This window comes from Cuculus canorus, chromosome 1 (assembly GCF_017976375.1).
Source record: "Cuculus canorus isolate bCucCan1 chromosome 1, bCucCan1.pri, whole genome shotgun sequence".
In the NCBI taxonomy this organism is placed as follows: Eukaryota; Metazoa; Chordata; class Aves; order Cuculiformes; family Cuculidae; genus Cuculus; species Cuculus canorus.
The window spans coordinates 139,149,006-139,174,066 of record NC_071401.1 but is presented as its reverse complement, the minus strand read 5'-3'; the positions used below and the strand labels follow the sequence as shown (position 1 = coordinate 139,174,066).

At 39.3% G+C, this 25,061-nt stretch overlaps 1 protein-coding gene across 23 annotated transcripts in view; it reads left to right on the top strand.

Annotated features, from left to right (window-relative positions):
* The first annotated feature begins 3,571 nt into the window (after positions 1-3,571).
* Positions 3,572-25,061, top strand: part of PLEKHA5 (pleckstrin homology domain containing A5) — a 170,762-nt gene continuing 149,272 nt past the window's right edge. For 19 of the 23 annotated variants that reach the window (XM_054057537.1, XM_054057472.1, XM_054057467.1 and 16 more), the window contains exons 1-3: positions 3,574-3,730; positions 3,854-3,930; positions 7,343-7,400. In XM_054057537.1, the coding sequence (XP_053913512.1) occupies positions 3,633-3,730; positions 3,854-3,930; positions 7,343-7,400 (233 nt within the window). In that variant the 5' untranslated portion in view covers positions 3,574-3,632. Of the gene's footprint in view, positions 3,731-3,853; positions 3,931-7,342; positions 7,401-10,125; positions 10,145-14,019; positions 14,150-25,061 lie in introns of those variants that run through there. The other 4 variants (XM_054057569.1, XR_008448401.1, XM_054057531.1 and 1 more) reach the window with 4 other exon arrangements.

Here is a 25,061-nt window from a genome sequence, read left to right as displayed (position 1 = left end):
AACCCTGACAAATACAATTCTGTGAAGAGGTTTTAGGTCGAGCATCTGGATTGCAGTCCATTCCCTGCTTCAGAGGCTACTGGCTTTGTCAGATGCTTAGACGTAGTCCTTTTTTTCTTCGCTCATCATATGTTCATTGTCACCTCATACCTGTTGGGAGAGGTGTGGGTAGATTTCTCTGAGTCTTATTCAATTAATGTTCTTCTGGCACTGGTTTTTAATTAATCCCATTTACAGGGATTCATTGTTTGGTGGGCAGGGTTCTTCTGCCTCAGGAATTTTAAATATTTTGATTATGAATACATTATTGAGCCAAAATGATTGTTTTTTTTCAAACATCAATAAACTTACTGCTCCCTTAGTACTACCAGGCCCTGAGGGAGTTGCTAGGAAAGCTACTGTCATGGGGAGATGAAAGAGGAAGAGAAAAAGGTGAGGGCAGAATGGAGAACCACAGGACAAAAATCAGTGGAGCCAGGTTTTTACTTTACCTCAAGCTCACAGTGATAGGTGGCCAATATACTGGTGGGAGGGCTCTGTCTCACAAACAGTGGTGGTCACCACTTCAACAGTTTGTCTTCATCTCCTCTGATGTTGGCCAGATGGGAGAATCCTGATGAATTTCCCTGAATCTTATAAATCAGATTGAACAATTTCACATTTGGAATCATTAGTTCCTTTTTATAGTTAAAAAAAAAAAGTGAAATGTTCAATATGTAGTACCTTAAATTATGCAGAGTTGTTACAGTGACATAAACTGCTTTTCAAAGATATTTTTACTCCCCTTGGTGGTGTGACTTTTTTAAAATCATTCTTGGATCCTCTTTTAAAAGCACTCATGCACTTATCTGGCTGTAGGAAAGATGTACTTTTACTGAACTTTGTGAAAACTTGATGTGTGATTTGTATTTATCAAAATTTTAGACTAACTTTGAAGCACAAGTTTTAACTATGGAAGCAACAGAAGCCTTCAGAAAGCAAAAACTGCTGGTACCAGCCTGCACAAATGATGCAGGTGTGGTTTCATTCATAGCATTTGGAGTTCATGAGCTCTGTTCTACAAAATGGTAAACCCCTGAGCTCCCAGAAATCACCGCGAGTTTGCAGTGCATGGCAGGATTAGTTCCTGTAAATACAGTCATGGCATCCTTCCTGTGCATTTCAGAACTAATATCAGATTTTACTTGATGACCGTTTAACATAAAATATGTAAAAGTCCCAGAACAATGAAGCAGAACCAAGATCTTCCATCACACCCTGGACGAGCTTCCTATTCATGAGACCAGCAACTACTGTCACCACCCTACAGCCCAGTAATTGTACATGCAAAGACTTCAAAGAGGGAGGAGGAGCACCTTCAATATGCTTATAGAACAGCCTCAGCTTCAAAATAGCTCAGAGCTTGGAGCATTTTCCTGGGAAGTTAGTGACGTGGTTTTAAATGCTCTTCATCCTTCAGGCTGGAGAGTTTTTCTGTACTGCTCATGGTGGTGACTTCAACACCAACCTGCTTGCTGCAAGTTATACAGAAACTAATCTTGCAACTCCTTCTTAGGTGTGGCCAGAATGTGGTGGATTTATCAGGTCTCTGCGACACTTGGAGGAATGCCTTGCCTGAGAATTCAGCCAGGCTCAGACATACTTCAGGTACCGCGCTCTTAGATTTACCAAGATGGCAGAAAACCTAAACATATGCAAAGCAGAAATAAGGCTGCAAGGCAAGGTACTGGTGAAATCTACATCCCTAAGTAAGGTGTTCGGCAATGCGCTGGGATTAGGTGGGATTATACACCTAAATCCTACCTAAATATCTAATTTATTGATCTGGGACAAGAGAAGTCTAGCTGTGCTGCATGTCCTCCTCTTCTGGAGAAGAAAATTGATTCTGCATGGTGGAAAGCATCCAGAGTTCTGGAGATCAAGTGCACTTGCTCTCTGCTTTAGTTACGCTGTGCAAGGAAGTATCAGGATATGACCACTACCACCTCAGGAGCACAAAATGCACTTGACTTCCTCCGTGCTGCTGCCAAGTAGCTTTGCATAGCCTTTCAAAGGAAGAGTCATTATTCATTCTTACTCATCATCCAAGGGTTCTTGCTCTTAGGAGAGAAGGGAACTGTGTGTGGAGAAACCTGTATTTTCTCCAGTTTGTCTTTTTTTCTGGTAGACTGAGGTTTTTTTTTTCTGGTAGACAATAAATCGGGAGATGCTGTCAGCGGGGAATGGAAATGAAGGCTACTGTTAGGCAGGGAGGAATTCTTATCTTTAAACCAGTTACTTAAAGATAACTTATGGTCTCCCCACATGTTCACCGTTTTTCAGGACTGGAATATCCCGTGTGGGGCAGCTGGGTTTTAAGGCTTTGACCACACAGCATGGTGAGGACCAAACCACACAGCAACTTCTAACAAGGTTTTCAGAATGGGAGAGGACAAAGCTGCTATGCAGAATACTGCCAGCTGTGGACATAGGAATACCTTTAGCCTTCCCAGCTTTATTCCTCATTCAGAAACTGCTTTTGTAAGGCAGAATTCTCTTGGAAACCTCCTGGCCACAACTCAGTTTTGGTAATTTATATTTGTCACATAGAACTAAAAGGTGTGTGGAGTTATGTTTATACACACATGCTCAGGCTATTCAAGTGAACAGAAGTATACACACACTCCACACTAAAACGTCTGCAGATGTCGTTTTTACCTGAACCACCACCTCCCTAAAACCTGAAAATGCACTATGCACGTCACATCCCAGATCTTCGTTGGAGGGCAGGCACGGAGCTCAGACAGGGCTGTTTACACGAGGAAAAAATACGGTATTGCTTTACTGTTGCTTCTAAAGACTACATCTTCATAAATTAGACAAAAAGGAAAAAAAAAAAAAAGCTGACAGTTAAGGGAATAGAGCAGGGCTTATGCATTCCTGCAACAAATCCAGGAAAAGTTTTGATTTCCCGTAGGAACGCGTCTCCGAAGCCCCGATGAGCGACGGCCCGAGGCGGTGTCTCCTCAGCTCGCAACAGAATCCTCTGGGATGCGCGGAGCCCTCGGCAGCTGCCTGGGAAGCGGGGCTGGGAGCTGGATAGGGAGAAACCGTGCCGGTGGCTGTCGGGGAAACCTCCCGGCCAGACCGAGCGCGTCGTATTTGACTCAGCTCCGTATCTGCCACACGGGGACCGCAACAGCATCGCCGACCCCACCACACACCCTCGTAGCACCCGGACCCCGTCTGCCCACCCCCATCGGGAGAGGCGTCGAACCGGACTGGGAGGGAGGGTCGGGGGGAATCTCGCTCCCCGTGGGCGGGCCCGGGTCACGTGGGTGGGGCCGGGGCGTGACCACGATCGCATGGGCGTGGCTCATCCGGGGCGTGGCCAAAACCACGTAGGCGTGGCCACTCGGGGCGGGGCAGGTCCGGGGCGGAACCACGTGGGCGGGCCCGATCGCTGCCCCCCCCGCCCCCGCGCTGTGCCCTCCCCCCTCCCCCCTCCCCAAGGTGCTGGCGGCGCTTGCAGCGGGAACGCGCTCGCTCGTGCCCGCGTCGCCTTCCCCCCCTTCTCCCCTCCCGCTTCCCCCCCCCCTCCCTCCTTCTCCCCTCCCGCTCTCCCCGGCTGCGCTGTTAGCGGCGTCTCGGCCATGGCGGCCCCGGCGGAGCTGAGCGTGGAGCGTTTGCGGGCGCTGCCTAACAGCTGGAGTTACGGGATCAGCCAGGGCGGCCGCGTCTTCTTCATCAAGTGAGAGAAGGGGACACACACAGAGCACCGGCGAGGAGGGGAGCGGGACGGGGGACGGGAGGGGCGGGCGGCAGGCGGTGGGGTCGCTCCTGCCTGACTCCGTGCGTGTGTCCGTCCCCGCAGCGAGGAGGCGAAGAGTACGACCTGGCTGCACCCGCTCACCGGAGAGGCCGTGGTCACCGGGCACCGCCGCAGCGCAGGTACGAGACCCCCAGCCCTTCCTTCCCCCGGCGCTGCCGCCCCTGCACGGCGAGCGCCGCCCCCGATCCGCGGGGTGTGCCCGGAGCCGCGGCTGCTCCCGGGCTCCCGCAGACCCTGCTTCTCCCCCAGGGCCCCCCGGCGGGCTCGCCTCCGCAGCCCCTTCTCCTCCCTTCTCCCCCGACCCCGCAGCTCCTTCTACTGCCCCAGCCTCCGGGCGGGCTCGGACCCTTCCCCCTTTCTCCCCGAAGCGGTCTCAGCCCCGCAGCCCCCTTTTCTTCCTTCTCCGTCTTCCTCTCCCGCAGCCCCCTTCTCCTCCTCCCTCTCTCCCAGCTCGTGCTCCCCTTCTTCTCCTTCTCCCCCAGCCTCGCTGCCCCCTTCTCCCCGTCTTCCTTCTCCAGCCTCGCAGCCCCCTTTTCCCTCTCCTCCCTCTCCCCCAGCCCCGCAGCCCCCTTCTCCTCCATCTCCCCCAGCTCCTTCTCCCCTTTTTCTCCTCCCCTCCAAGCCTCGCAGCCCCCTTCTCCCCCTTCTCCCCCTTCTCCCCCTTCTCCCCCTTCTCCCCCTTCTCCCCCTTCTCCCCCTTCTCCCCCTTCTCCCCCTTCTCCCCCTTCTCCCCCTTCTCCCCGGCAGAGCCTCTGGCGAAGCCCCCAAGGCGCCGGATGCGAGAAGCTCCGGTGCCGCCGCAGCCACCCGAGGCGACTCCTCATCCCGTGCCTGCCGCGCTCCCCTCACTTCTCGCAGTTGTTTGATTCCCGGGTTGAGCAAGGATGACATTACTGTGCAGCTCTGCGTGTTCAGCTCGCTCCTCATCTTTCTCTTAAAATGCTTTCGTTTGCACCCGTGTTTTCCATCCATGTCTGTGTAATTTCTATTTCTTTGCTTTCTTTCTGTTGCCTTGTGTCACCTTTATAATATTTTGTACGGTTACCATTAGGGACCGTCTTATTCCTTTCCTTCCATGCACAGGCTACCCCGGTTGTTCACTTGCATAGCATCCTTTCTCACTCTGGCATTAAACCACTCATTCTGTTTCCAGCAGTGCCTAGGTATAACCTCGATAGGTACACTAGAAACGTAGAGGATGATTCCGCTAAGTAGTTCCACCTAGAAACCCTTTTCCTCTTATTTCCACCCAGGCTGAGTGTGGGTGGTTTCTAAGTGACTGAGAGAGTTGGAATAGGTGGGAGGAAAAGGGACTGAAATACTAGGAATAACTTGGAGAGGGGAGGATGGAATCGGTCATCTTTGCTACTGCTGTTTGTTCCACTCTGGAGAAGTAGCAGCAGGAGGTGCTGGAGGAGGAGAATTTACAGCAGACACTCTGGAGACTCAGAGCCAAACTCCGACTGTTGGAATTGCACACAGGCTGCATATGCCACTGGGAGGTGGTGGAGTGTAGTAATCGGTGCAGTTGTTTTATATGTATGCGATCACTTGGGTAATCGCAGGGAGATCTGCAAGTGAATTGGACTATATCAGATTATTTGCTTTTTGTGTTTGGTTAATACTTATGCCTTAAGAAATCAGAAACAGCTTTTTAGAAAACTGTGCACAGCCCTTTTTTTTTTTCTTTTTTTTTTCCCCTTGAGCTGGGAATAGTATAAAAAGCAGAGGTTTCTGGCTGTTTTTTCTCTGCAGTTTGATCTGCAATGAAGGGCTGTTGTTTGTAAGAAGTCATTTAACGCTGGGAAATAGAACCCCTCATTGCTATCAGGGTCCTCTTTTCCCCCCAGCTTTCAGTGCTTGGATTACTTGAGAAACTGGCCTTCATCTACAGCAATATGCATGTGAAGTGCTTTGCTTGTCGGACACTTAACATTAGCTGAGTATTAATTCTTCTTTAAAGTGTTGCTGGTGTCTCTTTTGACTGATGGTGATTTCCCAGTAGTTCTTTAAATGACTCATTTGTTTCTGCCCTTAAGTGCCTTCTAAGGGAAATGCAGTTTGCTTTTGAGTATCGGGACTATTGTATTATAAGTAGTAGGAGAGTTATTATCAGATAAATTAAACTTACCTATTTCTGGACACAAGAATGAAACATGACCTTGGGTATTCTGACCACAATTTGTCGATCAGGTATTTAAGTGTCTGCAAAACAAACCTGTTTCTGTAGTTTTCCTCATTCATGTGCATTTTAATGAATCTCCTCATCCATAGATATAATCAAACGGATTAATTCTACACTTTATGTCTTGTTTTGCTCTGACTATTGTTTTGGAACTTCATCAAAATCTATCTTCTCTTAAGAAACAAGTTTTGTGTAAATAACCCTTCTTTTGGGAGTGTATATTATTGTAAAGCTCATTATTAAATAGTACTGTGAGATATTTACTAGACAATGAGGAAGGCTTTGTCCTCCATTATAATTTTTATTCCTTGAGATATTCAGCACTGGAAAGGTATTTTTTACAACGTTTTTATAGCCGGCATAAATACTTCTGCTAGAGAGACTTCCTGTTTGCTGTACTTTGACCTGTGCCGTTATCAAAAGCCACCTTGATTTTTGTTCTGGAGAAGACGGGAGTGAAGAAAAAAAGCTGGCCAGAGCAAATAAGTAAATTGGTGGGGAACCACGTGGCCCAGACTGAATATTTTTTCTTTTTTTTAGGAAATGCAGTTTTGCTTTATAATTCATTGAGTGAGTTCTACTTAATCGATTATTGGTTCTTATTAACTGGCGCAAACTTTTAAGGGTAGTGATGTGTCTAAAGTTACATAGAGGTACCCAGCATCTTCAAGCTTTCATTGTCTTAAGAAGCTGATTATTGAAAATTTGACCATTAGTGGTGGGTTATTTGTTTTTTTTTTTTTTTCAATATGTGGGCTCCTGACTCTTAAGAGTGATAATAGAGAAGGAAAGACATACCTGCTTCCTTCGCTATTTTCATGTAAAATTGAATAGAGTTGTTAACACTGCAGGAACACTTGTTAGTCGAAACAGTGGTGGAATTATGCTAATGTAACGCTAATGCTCTGTGGTGTAGTTGGTATCATGCCTCTTAAGATGCCTGTGACATGTAAGGCAGGCTCAGTAAATTGAATTTTGTTTAGATCTCCACCTGTCAGGTAATTTGATGCTACTGAAGTTCAAGGCAGAAAGAACTAGCAATGACCATTGAGTTCCAGCTAATGGTCAAGAGAAGGAACATTGTTAAATAAGGACACGCTTAAACCCTTACTGTTGTTATTTGAGAAATCCAAATCAGATGTTCATGCATGTAGCTTCTCTTGAATTACAGAATTTCAGCTGAGACAGTATTGTGAGTCAATTCTAAAATATTTGTTTACAGGACTAATGCTTTCAACATATGGAGTCAGACACAGTATTTTAACTACCTTAGTTTTAGGGAGTAGACCAGTATGGCTAGCATAATTTCAAAAGTTAATTGGAGTGTTTTGCTGCTTGTTTTCCAGACTTACCCACAGGTTGGGAGGAAGCTTATACTTTTGAAGGTGCAAGATATTATGTAAAGTAAGTTGAATGTTTATCTATCACAATACTGTAACTTTCAATTAGTTTGTCTAAATGTTGCTGCAATCTTGAATGTATACTAAACTAAATTTAAAAGTTATGCTATAAATCTAAAAGGAGTATTCAAACTTGTCATAGTGTACGTAGTCCTTTGTTTACTGAATTCTGCATGGCTAAAATTTTTTTAGTTTTTTTTTTAATACTTTAATTAAAGCTGCTTAAGGATGCAAATTTAAATTTCTGCTGTGAGTGTGACCATCAAGCAACAAATACCCTTGCAAACTGTGAACACCTTGAGTTTGTCCGTTTGACACTTGTGTGTATATGCTGTCATGCCATAAATGCTTTCATTAAGGCAAGATTTTGCTTTGTGACTGGGAAGAGAGTCTTGATTCAGCCCTGTTCTCTAGTAATTACGTTGTTTAAAGCCACCGTGAAAGCTTAATGTGGCTGTTTTCTTTGCAGATCTCCTGTTTCTGCTTCTAGCATTGATTTCTGTTATTTTCTTATTCAAATTTTGGTATATTTTGAGCAATGTGTCCGCTGTGGTAGACTTGCTGTATTGTGGTTTTGAATGAGAGCCGTGGGAATAGAGCTCTTATGTAGAAGTCCAGAGATTATGTTGATCAGATCTGTACAAGCTGCTTGCCTAAAAAGGCCATCATTATCTGGGAAATGTTAAAATGGCACCTATGCATACTTCTCTGATTAATATGCTTCCTTTTCTGTTGTTCAACAACTTGCAGGCTTGTCTCAATTTTAATTCAGGAGGTTTTACTCACTACACTGTTTGGTTTGCTATCTTTAAGTTAATTGTGTCTTTAGTATAATAAAGGATAACTTGTATCAGTGAAAGTTACCAGTAGCCATAGAGATTAGAGGCTACAGGTAGGTTTTTTTGTGTGTGTTAGTGTTGAGCAAAAGGTAGGCTCTCTGTGTACAAAGTTGCATTGTAGAAATTGCAATATGGATGTTACATATCTGTTGCATGGTTGATTTTATATACCAATAGGAACGTGTTTGATTTGAACCAAAACACAATTTAAAAAATTATGCTGAAGGTTAATGCTCCAAAAATCTGTTCAGAACTGGTGTCGGACTCTCTTGAAGGGGTGGCCTTGTTCATAGGCAATGTGTTTGTTTTACTATTCTGTTCTGCCTTCTTGTAATTTAAATTACATTCATGTTGTATAGCAACTGACAAGAACTACACCAGTTTGAGGATGGGAATGCATTAAGGCTTTCACCTCTGGTGTCCTGTTCAGATTATTAGATGAAGACAAGTGAAAATTAAAGCGAGCTGTGTTTGGTATATACACCATCAAAAGAAATTCTTCTATGCTTTCAGGTGGAACTTGTTCTCATAGTATAAACCTATAAACAATGTGTTAGCTATTGTAACTGGAAAATAGCACTTAAGTTTTCTCGGAGTGAAAAAAAGTTTGTAGATTGCTATTGTCAGAGTGACTGATGCGCTTATGCAGAAACTTACCAAGTAGTAGGTTGTTTGTGTACTATTGGCCTTCTAAGATCTTATGTTCAAGATGTTATCATAACAGTTAGGACGTACGTTAAACTGATTGTTTTGCTGATAGCCAGCACTAAATAATTCTGTTTATATTTAAAAGTTGTGCTTCTTCATCTTTGAAAACATGTTGCACAAACACTTCCCTGTGATTTGATAGATGTAGGAGGACAGCAGGGATAGTGTTGTCAAGCCTGCTGGAGGGTTCACATGGTATGACTGGTTTGGCATGCTTAGTTAGATACGTGCTTGTTGTGTAGCCTGCCAGAATTTAAGCTTCTGTCCAATGATAGCTTCTCCTTTTAAAGCTGTCTAGCATTCAACCCTACCAGTGCGAGAGAAGATGAGAGCTAACAGAGACAGGGTGACAGCATTATAATCACTGTCTTATAATCCTAGGCAATGTAACTCCGGATGATGTGTTGATTATAATAATTCTAGTTGTCTGAGTCTAAACTACTGCACTGCTCCTGCATGAGTGGGAAACTGCGCAGGTAGTTGTGACCTTGTATTGGACAGGCACCTCTATATGTGGATTTTTAGCTGTAACCTGCTCAGTTAGGTGTGCCGATTTTGCTAAATATTAATATTTACTATGTTGATTACAGCATAATAGAAGTACGTTAAAATTGTTGAAAACTTGTTCATGGTCAGGTCTGAAAGAAATCTGTTGTTTTATGTTTTTGTACGTGTTACAAAGTTGCAAGGGAATGAATGCTTATAGTATGACGTTATGCATTCGGCCACGTAAAATATGGCTGTTGGATTCCTATAATGTGTCCGATAAGGGAGTTAGACAAGGAGGATAGTCAGGTTTCCTAATGGCGTAAATAATTTCACCTGTCTTTTGAGGTACAGCTTCAAATATGCGAGTTGAATAAAAATATTTAATTATCTTGCTGTATGGCAAGATCTTACGCTAGACTGTGTTTGAAAATAAAAACCTTTTGAAAGTTATTCTTATGGTTCTTTAATAATAGGTCTTCGCTGTTCCAAGTGGGCGTGTCGCTGAATCTATTACTGTGCTTTTTCTGGCTTTGATGTAGTAAACACTGTATAATCAAATTGGGATAATGTTGAGGAGATAATCGTCAGCTAAATCTTAGCTTTCCTTGGACTGGCATTTCAAACAAATGACTCAGGATACAGACTGCACTGAAATGTGATTATTTCTAAAGGACACTGTATTTTTCTTGGAATATGTACATTATTTTTCAGAGTAAGTAAATACCAAAAGGTGACTATTTTAGACACTTTTTCTTCATGACATTGAATTTGTTATAGCTTTAAAAAGGAAAGATATTCTGAAACAGGTATAGATATGGAGTTGTTTCCATTGCGTAATGTGGTTTTGGTTTTGTATAGGGTTGTGTTAGTAAGTCGATGCTAGCTAGGACTTTGACCTTTTTTGCAGTTTGCTTTTTGTTGTTTGTTTGTTTTGAATAGTAGAAGAATTCTCATACTTTGTAACGACAGAATCCTTCCCCCACGACCTTGCCAACACTTGTAAATGTAAATGACAAAAGAGTTATTTGGACTAAAAAATATATATATTGTATGCATTCCCATGAGATGTGGTTACATTGCTCAAGTGTTTTGTCTCTTTGAGATTGAGAAAATCTGGTTTGTTTACTTAATATTAGAAGTGTGCACAGATAGCCTTTTCTCATTACTGGATTGGAACTCGTATTGGTAAACTTTTCTGAAATAATGCTTGGCTTTGGTGTAGTTTTTATACAATAACTAAACTTTTAGCTGGAATATATGGATGTATGACTGTAGAACCAACATATTCATCTATGACCTTGAAGTAGTTTACTGTCAGTTAACTATTGAATCTTCTGTACTATGAAGTAAAACAAGATATGACAGAACTCCTCATTTTGAAAATGATGGCACAGTATGCTTAAAAATTTGGGATTTTCTTTCGTTCTGCTTAGAATACTTCACTGGACTAGTTATTTATGCTTAATCAATTGAGCACTCATTGATCTCTGAAAAGTTAAGGGCTTTATCCCCAAAATAGGTTTAAGCTGGGTATGGGAAGCTTAAGTTACTTAAGTGAAGCCTTGTGACAATCACAGTATGATGTTTGTCAGTGGAGAAGACATACCTGGTCATGGACTTCAGGCTCCTCGACTATTTAGATCAAGGAGAATTTTCGACTTGATGTTTTTAGTACCTTGTGATAACTGCATAGTCATTAGGCACAAAGGTGCTGGTTTTCAGTGCTATAAAATTACGTAAATATGTCCTTCTGTGTATGTGGATTCATTCTTATGCATGTGTTTAAGAAACCCTTATTGCTGGTTAAAACCACCTGACTATCTAAACTCAGGCATTTGCTTACTTTTTTTTGCCTTTTTTCCTTTTACATTTCAGTGGATCTGAACATATGTTAGAATTTTTTTGTTGATTTTCTTCTTTTTTTTCTTTAAACCAGGTTTATATTATTTAAGTTATTAATTTACCGAATAAAGTTGTTTTAAAAATCAGTCCAAGGATAATATTTGAGGAATTTGATATCAGTCTAATTAGTTTGGCTTCTACAGAAGAACTCTTGGATAAGCTGTTTGAGTGTTAGAATTTGGTATTTCTTATCTCTGCTGTGGGACTGATACTTTTTGGACAGTTGACTGAAAAAGGTTTTAAACTTAGTTTCACTTTTAGGGTTTTGTGTTGAAGTTTTCCTTTTTCTGAATTTAACAGAAGAGCTTTTGCCTGTTGCTTGCTAAAGCAAGGCATTTGCAAACTTGGGAAAAAGCCAAGATGAGTTCACTACTGCATCAAATAGAAGGATTTTTTTTTTGCTTTTATGGAGACTTATCAATGCAGGTTTGCTTATTGTGTGCATGTAGCTTGAAAATTGGAAGGTAGGAAAAATTCATTAAGTTATTAAAAGGGAGATCATCTTTCAGCCTCGAGTTTCTGTTTACTAAAATAAACCTGTCCTCATTGAGAATTCGGCTTTTGTTTGAACCTTTGTCTTTTATGTGCATTCTAAAGATCCTCTCCCATTCAGCTGAGACTTTCTCTAGAAAAATCAAAGAACTAGTCACGTTTGCAGAGAAGCCTTTTCTTGAAAGGAAAAATGAAGTTTGAATAAAATAAGATCAGATGAGACTCTTCCTCCAACAGCAAGAATCACAGCATTCCTTCCAGAAATCTAGTTATTTTCTTGTTACCTCTAACCTTTGTTTTACTAAAATTAAGGAAAAATTATTAGTATTGCTGGTAGTAGTATTGCTGGTAGTAGTATTGCTGGTAGTAGTATTGCTGGTAGTAGTATTGCTGGTAGTAGTATTGCTATTACTGTTATGATAATATTATTAATATTATTATTGTTCTTGGCCTTCGTTTCATTCATTCTTATGTGGTAAGACCCCTGGGTCAAATAGTGGCATGTGGCTACATGGGTCAATCAGAAAATAATATTACAACAAACTAACCTATGTGCTTTACCTTTGGAGTGAGCAAATCTGTTCAGAAAGGGAGAACATTTTAGGGATACCTGCAAATATATTATCTGTTTTAACATTTACTACTTTATTCCATTGAAATATATCAAGAAAGAAAACTACTGCAGTGCTGCAGCTGGGTGTGGAGGTGGAAAGGATTCTAGACAGAGGAAGAAATGCATGTGGGTCAGAGGAGGAGAGGTGGGACTGAATCCAAAAAGCATCTTATGAGGGGGTGGCAGTGGGAAGAGGATAGATATAATGATGTATGGAAGGACAAGGCTAAAAAGATGGGAGTAGTTGCAGAAGGGGAGGAATGGAGACTAAACTACGCAGAAAGGAGCAGTGGCAGTGGGAAGTCAATAAAAGGGGTAAGGATAGGAGCTGTTTTCCTAGGAGCAAAGTGGATGGAATCTCTCCCAGAGGGAAGGGTGGCAAAAGTTCACCCTGTGAAAACATGTTGTCTGACTCGTGTGTAGGTCTGGCAGGACCTATTACCCCTGGCTTACAAACCTGTTTCAAAGTTAGTCCGACAAGTAGAATAGCAAATGTGAATGTTAGGAATTACTGTGCTTATTAAGACTCTTTTTTACTGTGAAGTCTGTGGTTGATATTTTGAGCCGACTCTTTCCTGAAGTGTGTTTCTAAATTGGGTAATACCTTGAATGCTTTAGGTTTACTAAAAGAGACTTGAAATCATGAGGGAATTTACTGGCTTTTTTTTTTTTTCAATCATTACAAAGTTTTTAAACACTTGTAAAAATTGATTAATAATTATTTAAAAATACAAAAAAATCTGTATTTAAGTTGTTAAATGAAATGTTGAAATTCATGAGAATGGCATTGAAGTCAAAATTTTTGATATTTGTTAAGAAATCAGTAAGTTAACTTCCTCAGTTTTGGATCCTTGGTTTTGGAAGTGGTAATATCTCTAACTATCCCTAACTTTGTCCTTCATTGATGAGAGGGTTAATAATAGGAGGTAAAAATAATAAGTATTCTAACATATTATTACTGTGAAATCTTCTGTGGTCTTTCAATTTCATTACCTAAAGTGTGTGTAGGGTGGTGAAAAACAAAGGAAAGGCTGGTCAATCGTAACTTTTTATGTAGGTGGCTGCTGCATTATTTTATAAATACAGTAATATATTTTTTTCCTAACTCCACCCCACTTTAGAAAAAAAAGAACTGAACTGATGTGGACTGCAAGAATTATTTTGGGACCTGTACCAGTGTTTTCTCTTCCTGTTGTGTCAGGGTGTTGCACAGGTTCCTTTTTTTCTTTCCCATCTTGGTACACGTGTCCTGCAGTACCTGAAACTGAGGAGCACTTCCAGAACCACTTGAACTAGCATGCAGATGTAACAGAGGAGTCTGCTTGGTGTAGGCACTATTGTGTGAAACTTTTATAAGGGTCCAAATTTTACCTGATGTGCATTGTTCTGCTTTTACGCAAAGGAATTGCACGCACTGTGGTCTGCAAGTGTTTTGTTGTACTGGATCAAAACTGGCATCTGTTGTGGTGCTGCACCAAGCCTGTTTTTCCTGCATCTGTTTATGTTACGCTGGCTCCTATTATAATGAATTACACTTTCATTAAACCTGAGATACACTTTGGTTGGTAGTTCAGAGTGATCTTCAGAACACTTCTGCATGCGTATGGGAGAGGGAGAAAACTCCTGTGAAGCTCCAGGCAAAGCTCCACAGCCCTGACTGCTGGGATTTCTGTCAATGTAGTGCCTGTATGCGTGTTTTTCTGTGTTTCAGTAAGTAAATACCTGAAGTTAAACATTTCTCCCTTCTCTCTCCATTCTTTCTCCATTCTCTCTCCTTCCCTTGCCTTCTTTCTTTTAGATGTGGAAGATAGCTGTTTCCATCTGTTCACTTCACTTGCTCTTGCAAATGCAAGAGGTTGAAGGGAAGGTATTCTTGCATAGCAATGCTGTTGGGGAAGAAGCTGCGTCAGTAGCCACCTTCAGAAGTAAACATTTGGGAATGGAACTTGATAATACAGGCACTCCAGTGAAATCCTTTGGGAAAGATTTCTACTCGCTAGCACTGGGTAGAACAGGGAGGTCTGCTTAAATAATTGGTTGTGAAGTTGCAGCTTTCTGCTCCAGACCTATAAAACTCCAGCTGAATGTTTGTTCAAAATTTGTGATATGGAAAAAAAGGCTTTTAAGCATCATTTGCAGTGCCTGTGTGGCCTGTGATGGTCGTAGAGATTTATATAAACACTTAAAAAACACTTGCATATTCAGAAGGCTTCAGGAACTTAGTTCCTCATGTCTTTCTCCACAGTGATTTAGTAAGAACAGTTATTTGTAAGGAAAGGTATATTACCAAGCAATTTATCCTTTAAAATTAGCTTCCTGATTTTTCTCTTTTGGAATCTAGATCAAATCATGTTTAGTAGAAACAAATACTTAAAAGAACTAATTTTCTGCTTTATTAACTGGAAACGTTTCTTTGTGTTAGACCAGGTAAGAGGCGTCCTAGTAAACAAAGGTGTTTGAAAGGAGAAGACCTGCTGAAAGTTTTGATTTAAAATACTATCTTTGCTGTCTTTCAGTTCCAAGATGTCATGGAAACCTGTATACTTTTTACTACTCACTGAGTAAGCAGGACTACTGAATTGTATAAATCCTGAAAAGATACAGCTTTTATCTAAGTTACACTACTCGCAAAATTCTGTCATTTTATATTGTTTTTATTCTTTGGGTTTGTGGTGTTATACAAACACACTGACCAGTGTCTAACACTTATTGGTTTTGAGAATATCTTTTGGGATGTTTAAAAGCATGTGATATATCTTTAAGGTTTTTCAATTAACCTTGTTTATCAGAAGGACAGAAAGCTGACTTCAAAATAAAATATTGAAAGCAACAGAATAAATAAGTGGTTTTCCCAAATACCTGTGGGAAAGAAAAAAAATCCTCCTAATCCAAGTGTTGAAAAGCGTGGAAAGACTAAAGCTGGCTAAGGCTGTTTGGTATTTTATTGGTTGGTTGGTTGGTTGTCTTGCATGTCGCCGCACCATTTTGTAAGGCAACTTTCTCTTGCATTTTTTTGTATACAAAGAAAATCATCTAGATTAAATTTAAACTTCGGGTTGAAATCTTAGATAAAATTTGGTGCAGAAGATTGAAAGATAAAAAAAGAAGTGTTTGAGCAGTCAGTGTCTTAACATCAAATGTTTATTTAATCAGAATAGTGATGCTAGTTAAACCAGATTAGAAATTCATGTAATCTGTTCTGATCTTAAATCTTCTTTATGGCACAATATGCTGTGCTTGATGTGGGTATCAGTTGTTTACGTGCTCCTAAATACTGAGATGTTTTCAGCGAATAAAGCACACAAATGTTACACAATTTATTTTCATTTAATAAAATTTTAGGTTTTACTAATTGATCCATCTTTATTGTATCTGGAGAGTTGAAAACATATTTGACTTCTGAACCAATATGTTTTTAGCTGGCTGAACCGAACACCTAGGAATAGTATCTCTCATATAGTGAATTTTTTGAGGGTAGGTCACTAAAATTATCTTTGATCAGGCAGGGGGTAGTTATTAAAACATTTCTACCATGAATTTGAGGACTTTAGGAGCCTAAATACTTACCCTTATGACTGGGAGTCATAAGCCATCTATCTTTAGTTGGTGGTCAGTAAAAAATACTGAGTTAGGGTTTGTTACCTCTTTGTACAAGCATACCTAGGAACAGTATCAGCCTGATGAACCTTGACACGCTAGTATGTCCTGATCTCTGCCTACAGTCTGTCTCCTGCTTCTGTCCCTTCTTTTGCTCAACTTTAGGGAAAAATTAACTAACTGGCAAGGCCGCTTAATAAAGCTTGCCTTGAAGTAGTGTGGAGATAAGACTAGAAGGAAGCAGAGTGTGGATTATGGTAACATTACTAGAAAAGGTGGTTTGACTTTTATATTGCTTTGTACTGAGCTGCGTTGTACTACAGTTGTTTTTCTGCAGTTCCTGTCTGTTTGATAATACAGTTACTAAATTAATGGGGGTTTTTTTTGGTGGATATTGAATTAGAAGCTCTCCCAGGTTAAAACTTCCATGCCAAAAGTAGTGTTCAAGAAAGATTTGGTTCTTAAAAGCAGATTGTTAAATCTGTGTGATTTTCTAGCTGAATGCGATGCATAGTATATAATAGACAGAATAAGAAATGAAGTCTTGGAATTATTTATGTGACTGATACCTGGTATTATGGGTGAAGTGACTTGTGTTTAAATATAAATGAAACGGCAACCTTCTAGCTCTCATGGCCAGTAGTGGGTCTTTATTTTTAAAAATATACATATGTGTGTCTGTATAATATATATGATGCATTGTTCTTTATGCCTTTTTCAAGGGCTCCCCACTCCAAATTCCTTCCATGAAACACTTGGATTTTGCTTAATTTTCAGAATATTAAAAGAATTTCTAGATATTGGGAAAATCTGAGCTTTTTCCCCAAGTGCTTTTTATTCTTGTATCCTAAGCTAAATGCAAAAGAGACTTTGCAATATGCTTCAGAAAAAAGTTCACTCTGTTGTGGGTTTGTTCAACTTCAGATGAGAGTACCAAACCTGTCTAACAAGAAATTCGGGATTTCTGTTGCCTCTGATTGCTGGCTTTGTGGTTTAAAAAAAACAAAAAGTGCTATCAAATTCAGCAGTTAATTCAGATGCAAGGGCTTTATCCTCTTCATTACAGTCTTTTGTTTGGGTGCTTGCTGCTTCAAAACATTTTTTGAGCTCAAATATGTAAGTTATGTGAAGATCTTGCAATTTTTTAAGAACTTGGTGAAGTGAGACATAAGCAGAAAAAAATCTGTTGATGGAAGCAGTGGTATCTGATTAGTGGAGTGGGTTGTGTTTCAAAGCCCTCCGTGATTTAAGCTTGGGCTACCTGCAAGACTGCTTCAAGCTGAGGATTCGGAATTATTAGCATCCTGGTTCTAAATAAGAGGGAGAGAAGGTCAGTTTTTTGCAGTCGTGATTCAATAATGGAGTTACAGGTTTGGGTTTTTTTGTTGTTCAGTGATACTGTTTGTAAGTTAAAGCAAACGGAAACTTTGCAAACTTTTAATGAGGGTTGAAGGTACTGTCATTTTAGACAGATTATTGAAGTTAATGTTAAATTGTACAATAATTGCGTTTCAGCTATTTTATTGCTTTGTTTGAAAATTGCCTTGTACTATTGGAAATGGAGTTTTCAAAGAAATTGATAACCTGCAGTTTTTATTTAATTTCTCAAAGAGATAAAGAAATTAATCGAATTGGTTTATAAACTTGTCCTGTACGGTTTCACCAGGCTTGGCGTGTAGGACATTATGTAGCTGGCAGAGTCTATCTGTAAAGAGCAAACACATTTGTTCACTTCTTTGAAGATGGGATCAGCACTTTTAGGAAAAAATGGGGGTAGGATTTGCTGACTGGCTCTTGTATTCCGGTCTAGTTTCTTTGCAGCAGTAGGGACCTAAATCAAATCCAAAACATATTCATCTCCATTCACTGCAATTTAACTGCTGGAGTTCACTGATATGTCTATTACCGCTATAGTGGGAATGGTCAAAAGCAGAGTTTATGGGGGAGTTTCAGACTTCTGGCTTTTTTTTATGTCCAAGTTTTTACTTGAGTATGCCTACCACTGCAAGAAATCAAATACAATGCAGACAAAGCTGTAGGTGGCAGCTGTTAGTTTGCTTTGAGCAGAGACAAATATTTAAAATCTTCTGATCAGTTTATTTTCCTTGAGTTGCAGTAATTTGTTCTTTATTAGTCAGAAAACCTGTCAGCAATTCTAGTTTGAAAACTTTGAGACTTCTTTGTGTCAGAAAAACAACAATCTCCACCTCTTGTCTCTTCAGTTCTTTTCTTCTGCTGTTTGACCTTCTCTTTCTCTTCTTCCTTTTTATTTTATTTGTATGTATGTGCCCTTATCATTCACCCTACTCTTTTCACTGTTATTCTGCTTGCTTCTGGCACTGGTAGCTCAAGTAGTGTTAGACATGATCTTCCTCAGTTGGACTGCATACCAAATTTTCCTAAGGGGAATGTAAATACTCTGAGGTCACTTCAGTATCAAATGCCTGCAGCCTGAAATGAACTCTCAGGATCTTTGCTATTCAGTCAAAACTGGGACCTCCTTAGGATATGGTGCCAAGTATTGAAAAAACAAGACTTTAAATTATATGGTATGCTTTACAGAATTCTTTTCTCCTTTTAACTTTAAGATTACTTTTTCCCCTTAAACTAAAAGCAAAAGAGTAAGAACCAGGGACTACTTACTATAATAGTGGTAATTAACAGATTAAGTTTAAAAACCTCTCAATGTACACTGATTTATTATTTCATACATCTACTGTACGGTTGTAATCCAGAAGAAGCAGTGAATGCATGTGATGCTCACCTGCAACAATTCTAAACTGGTGATATCTATGCATTGAACTTAGGTACTTTTGATAGCCCATCTAGTCTTCTATTTTTCCCTTCTCTTCCCCTCCAAGAATGGTGGGAAGAGAGAGCTGTGGTAAATTCATGTAGCAGAGAAAAACTTAATTATTTTTTTTATGACTTTGTCATGCAAACGTGCTAGTCATTCTTTTGAGGGAGAAACACTCAGTATTTCCTCTGTATCAGTGATGCTCTTTAACTGGCTGTATAGTAGTTTGGATTACTTTCATTCACCTGCTGCTAAGGGCTTGATGCAGTACCTCTAGTCTTGCACTGAGTGAAAGTGTCGATTAACAATTGACTTTGAATTTTTTTGCTCTTAGCGCTGTCAGTAGATTGGCCTAGTTTAGGTATATTTATCTTTTTAACTGTTGTCTGTGGAAGATTTGTTTTGGCAAAGGAATCCATCTAAGTGACAAAATTAGAAGAAAATAAACTCTGAATGTTAATGGACAAGTTGGGCACTGAATTGTTCTTTGCTGTATTCTGTTGGGCACGCCCTGACAAGACCAATTCATTCTCCGTTTTATCTCTAGGTCTCTTAAGATGTCGTGGCAATGTCACTGTGAAATGACAACAGAAAAATAGCCATTTTTGTGGTTGGGAAATTTTTGCTTTCTTTTTACTTTTGTGAGGAGATAGTGTTGCAGTTATTAGTTAAGGCCAACCTGCTTTGCAGTGCTTTTGTATTGTTTCTGGAAAAGTTTTACCAACACATCTGTGGTTTTGTGTAGGCTTTTGTGATGCTCAGATGAAGAAATGTTTGATTTGATTGCTATGCTTCAGTTTTCTTTGTGGATTGAAGTGGATACTGAAATTAACTGTTAAAGGTATTGATGAAAAAATACAGTGCTGAACTGAGAATAAAACATTTTAAAATGGAAAGTGTTTGTAGCTGTCTGAAGTAAAGTAATGTTAAGTTCAAATGAATGCATTATGAAATGGCTCATTCTGAAGTAAGGATAAATGCATTACAGACTCTAAACCATCTTTGAAGAATGGTATTCAAATACAATTCTTGAACGGATTTATTAATACTTAGTTTTGTGCCACTGAACATTTTTTACTGTACTTGAAATTATTTATTTGAAGATCAAATTACATAACATTTCTCTCTAAAAATGAAAAGCATAAACAGTTATGTGCTGGTAGAACAATGCTTAAAATAGTCAAGTAAAAACTTCAGGTTAATGTTCTGAAGTAGTAGGAACAGCTAATCTGTGCTTTCTTTTGAAATAAACTGAAGAGCTAATTTTGTTACTTAATCAAAAGAATGTATGTTGGTTGTTTATGAGTGATGTAGTAGTAATTTCTATTTGAAAACTAAATCTGGTATGTGACTATCTCTAGGATTTGTGAAGTTTGTTTTTATTGTTTTACAACACTTTGCAACAGCACTGAATTTCTAGGGCATTACTCTGGCAATAAGGATGTTGTAAATAGTAATACATGCATAAATTCACCATATGGATTGAGTCTGGTTTGACTTGTGGAGCTGCCTGAGTGAGTGATACTATGTCCGTTCAACTCATCATCGTGTCAGTGCTTTTCTTGCTTTGATTCTGTAACCCCTGGTTTTATTTTGGGAAATAGCTATAATTGTTGGCTGAGAGGTATACAAGGGAATGTAGATTTGTTTTTGTTGGGTTTTTTTTGCTATAGAATAGAACTGTGGTCTTTCTTAGAAGCTTCTTTTGAAGTATTTAATAAATCCTCTTCATGAGGTGTGATGTTTAAACATAGTTCCCCGTGCATCATTAAAACTTGAAAAGAAAGTGCTGATATTTATTTTTCATTTCAGTAGAAAAGGATGCAGGTCTATTTTCTCAAATTTGGTTTCATTTGCTATCTTTTGCACAGCTACATTCCCATTCAAACACTGCTTCTTGCTGTTTCTGAACAAAAAAAATAGCTATTCAAGGGCCCTAAGGACAGCTGTAGCTTCCTCTGCATCTGAATTGTGTGTCCATGAAGTGTACTTGGTGACTGACATCAGATGTTGGAGTGTAGCCTTTGTAGTTTTGTCTCTCTCAAAACCACTCTCAGCTCTTACATCTGTGTTTAAGTGATTTGGCTATGTCCCCTTTTCTTTAGAATAAATACTACTCTTCTTAGTAAGATGGACTCATGGAGTTCTGTGAATGAGTTCCATACAATACTGAGAAAAGGATGGCTTCAATGCCATCCAGGTGCACTATAAATTGCATCTGTTTGGTTTTGTCATTTTAAATAATTTAATCCAAAGACTTGACTGGCATCCTTAAAAATATGTAGAACTTGTTGGTAAATTCTTTCTTGGTATACAGGTTTCTTTATAACAAATGAGTAAAACTTTTTTTTTTTTAAATGAGGGGATTAAACTGAAACCATCTAATTGTTCCAAATCCTATTCACACTGTAGACAGCAAAATGTTGTATCTGAGCAACTAGTGGAGTATCATCGAGTAAAAATTAAAGTCACAGCAAATTATATTGCTGTGGAAAAAAATTAGTTTGCCTTATTCCCAGAGGCACTAATTAGCATTGTTCTAAATGGAAACATACTTTTCTGCAAAGGATCCTTGTAAGGAGAACATAATCAAGAGCCGCTAAACTCTCTGGTCTTTATTTTTAGAGATAAATTGTGCTATTTCATTGGTTGCATTCCAAGTTGTGTATTGAAATGGTAAAAACAAAAAAAGTTGGTTGACTTAATTTCATAAAATAGTACATATTTAGCACTCAGCACTCAAGAGATGGGAAGGGAGAAGACTCTAATTCATAATACATTTCTATAACTTAGCAATTTGGGTTTCCTCTATGTGTTTAAATGCTTCTCCAACCACTGTTCTTGTTTCTTCAGCAGCTCAGTGTTTCATGCTTTTAGACCATGTTTTGTATTGCACAGAATACCATGGGAATGCTTGTTCTAGTGTTCTCTGGTAATGCTGCTTTGAGCTATTTCTGCATAGTTCTTTAGGCCACCAGAAGGTACACGAAACCATTACTGGTCTGTAAGGTATAGTTAGGTACTTAATATATATTTACTTGGTCTAAGTGTAATGAAGACTATATAAATATTGTGCATATAACAATCTTTGAAGCTGTGACTTTATTCTCAGTAATTAGCTGTACTCATCTTCAGTGTTACTACTCTATGCTATTATGATTCACTTGGTAGCATAATAATGGCCGGGATAATAATTTGGGAGAAACTGACTCACAGAAAGCTGAGGGGATATGACTTCCAAAAAAGATATTGGTTTCAGAACATTAGCTGATGGGTATCAGTATCTGTAAGTAGCCTATTGAGTGGCAGAATTACACCAGTAAATGTACAGGGAGCTGAGTGAGGAGTAGCAGCGGGCTTCTGAATGGGATGCATTTCTTCAGAATAAAAACTTCTCATGGAAAAAAAAATCTAGAAGGAAGATTGCTTTGTGCATCTACAGACACTTTGGAACAGGGCTGGTGCGTAGTCCCAGAAGCTGAGGAGAGAGAAAATGGTTAATACCCTGCATGAAGTTAGAACAGGAGTTTTCATACAATTACTGTTCTTGTGAGCTTAAAAGAAATACATGTTTTCAAGATACAACCTGTCTGGGCAGTAGATGAACTGAGTAGTGTGAATTGATCAAAAGTTTATGTATCTTTATAACCTGTTTTGAGGCAGATGAAGTGGTTCACGTTAAATATTTTACATGGTTCAGCTCTGCCTTTCAAATAATTTTATTTTTTTATCTAACTAGAGTTAACTATCTGCTTGTAGGAGATCTTTTTGCTACAAAAACAGGTGAAAGGTTTTCATTGTCTTTTGAGATTAATAGGTGGAAGAAAATGAAGATAGAGGCCAATTAAAATATTTTCATGTTTACCCTGTGTAAGTAGTTCAGCATTTAAAAAAAAAATTAGATCTGTAATGTTCTATAGAGAACTTATTTTAGTGAATGTTTTATCCTCTTTATAGACTTGTTAATTATGACTACTTAACTTGACTTTCTCTTTTTTTTATTACTTTTTGTTTGTTTGCCTACAGAGAGGGACTTCCCCCCCAAAACCCCAAAAATCACGTCTGTGTAGTATTAATACTAATTTGAGGGAGTGGGGGGTGTTTAGCTGACTTTTAGTGGTCGTTCTTTAGGTAGTGATTTGAAAATGGAAATCCCTTTCATTGCAGATTCTACCACTACATCCTTTAAAAAGAAAGAAGTGTAATAATCTGCTGCTTGTTAAAAGTAACTAGGAAGAAAAATGCCCTCTCCCTCTAAATGTGCCATGTTGAATACTGAATTCACCAGTAACATGCAGTGCAGAGGAGAGTATAAGCTCCGTATTCTTTCACACTGTCGAAGAGTTCCATATAAATCCCAGTTGTTGCAAATATTACTATAGATTTTGTGAAGTAGGGTCAAAAGTTAAGCTACGAGTCTTGTTTCTCAGAAGAAGTTAAATAATAGCATTTTTTTGTTCCTTGATATGATTTTTGACATCTACACAGGCAATCTGCAGGTGATAGATGCTATTTTATCACTTCAGTCTATAGAGCCACCAGGTCCTACAGTCTCAGTGATGTATTTCTAAAGCTAAGTTGTTAGGGTTTTTTTCTCCTCTTTATATCTCCTTTTGAGCCAATATCTTAGTTGAATCTTTTATTTCCCTTTTGTTAAAATAAACTTAGAGCATGTGTCTGTGAATATCCTTGCAATTTTTGTAAGGAAGATTTTAAAAAAAGCTTTGCATACAACTGTAGCAATTTGCTGTCTTACTAGTATTCCTAGAAAGTGAGGGGAACTTAGCAACAAGTGATCAGCATTCCCATTGGATTGTCCAATGAGTGGAAATAGAGAATCTATACATAACTAGCAGTTTATCATGAGCTGTATAGCGAGTACTATCCAGACAACGCAATCATAGCTTGTTTATTGGAGACAAGCAGGGCTTGCTTCTACTTCTTACCTCTTGCAGGATCTCCTGGCAGTGCTGAGACAGTCCTAAGCCTTTCAGTAAAGCGTTTGTTTAAATCATTTGATTTGGAAAGTAAAAAGGAGATATTTCTTTTTGATTCTTAGGTGTGCTGCTTTTTGTCATGATGCCAATGCTTTTGACTGACCTGTTCATGCAAGGATTTCTAGCTCTTTTTAACAGGATTTCCAATTTGGAAGGCAGCAATACCTTCTGAAATTTAATTGACATCTTCATGATGTTAGGCTTATTAATTACATAGAATTGCATGCCCTCAGGATATCTGTTGATATTCAGATAGTATTATATTGCTTTCGTTGGGGGGAAAAAAGTGGAAGCTGTGGCCTTAATCCACAGTGTAGAGAAAACAGACTTCTTAAAATCAGGCTACAGCTGAAAAAGTCATGTGACTGTAAGGGCTTGACATCTGATGTAATATTGTATCTGATGTAATATCATTCCAGTTAAGGGTGTCTGGAAATATGAGCATAGTTTTATAGAACTAGAGAAAGATATAGAGAAGTTTGGCAAGGGTGATCAAAGTTGGAAGATCTTCATTGGAACAATGCCTATAAAACTTCACCAAGGGCTGATGCAGAGAGCGTAAGTATAAAATTATAAACAGTAGAAGGGAGAGTAGAGAACATATTTGCTGTATATTCCAATAAAAGGACTAGCAGGAGGAATTACGAATCAAGAAGAGTTGACCCTAATGCTTGAAAGTTCTGAAAGAAAAGCGTATGTAATTAAGAAAAGTGACTGAGAACATGTAGAAATTATATCTTAGGATGCTGTGGGCTGTAAGTCTGCAGTCATGGAAGAAGTATGTGGTCAGCTCTTTCATTTAGTATCCCACTTCTGAGGTTTATAATTGCTGAAGCAAGACGTGGCTGTGCACCTCTCCTGTTCTGATGGGCTCTCCAAGACACTTGCTACTAATCACAGCTGGGAACAGGGCGCTGTGTAATGTGGGCTTTTGATCTGACCTAGTTGAGCTGCTCTCAAGATCAACACCAATCACCAAGTCATAAATATTCATTTACTAGTAGTAAATGAGAGGAATGTTGTTTTGATTATGGTTGTGCACTCTTGCAAAGTATCTCTGGCTGGTATCTTATCATTAAAGCTTTGATGGATGCTCTGTGTGTGTGCACAGAACATTGCTGTATGGGAAGATGTAATACTTTCCCTATAGTAATGTATTGGTCTCAACTTGTTTTCAAAATAAAGTATGTAAACATGAAAATACTACTGATCTTCCTACTTAAGCTGTACT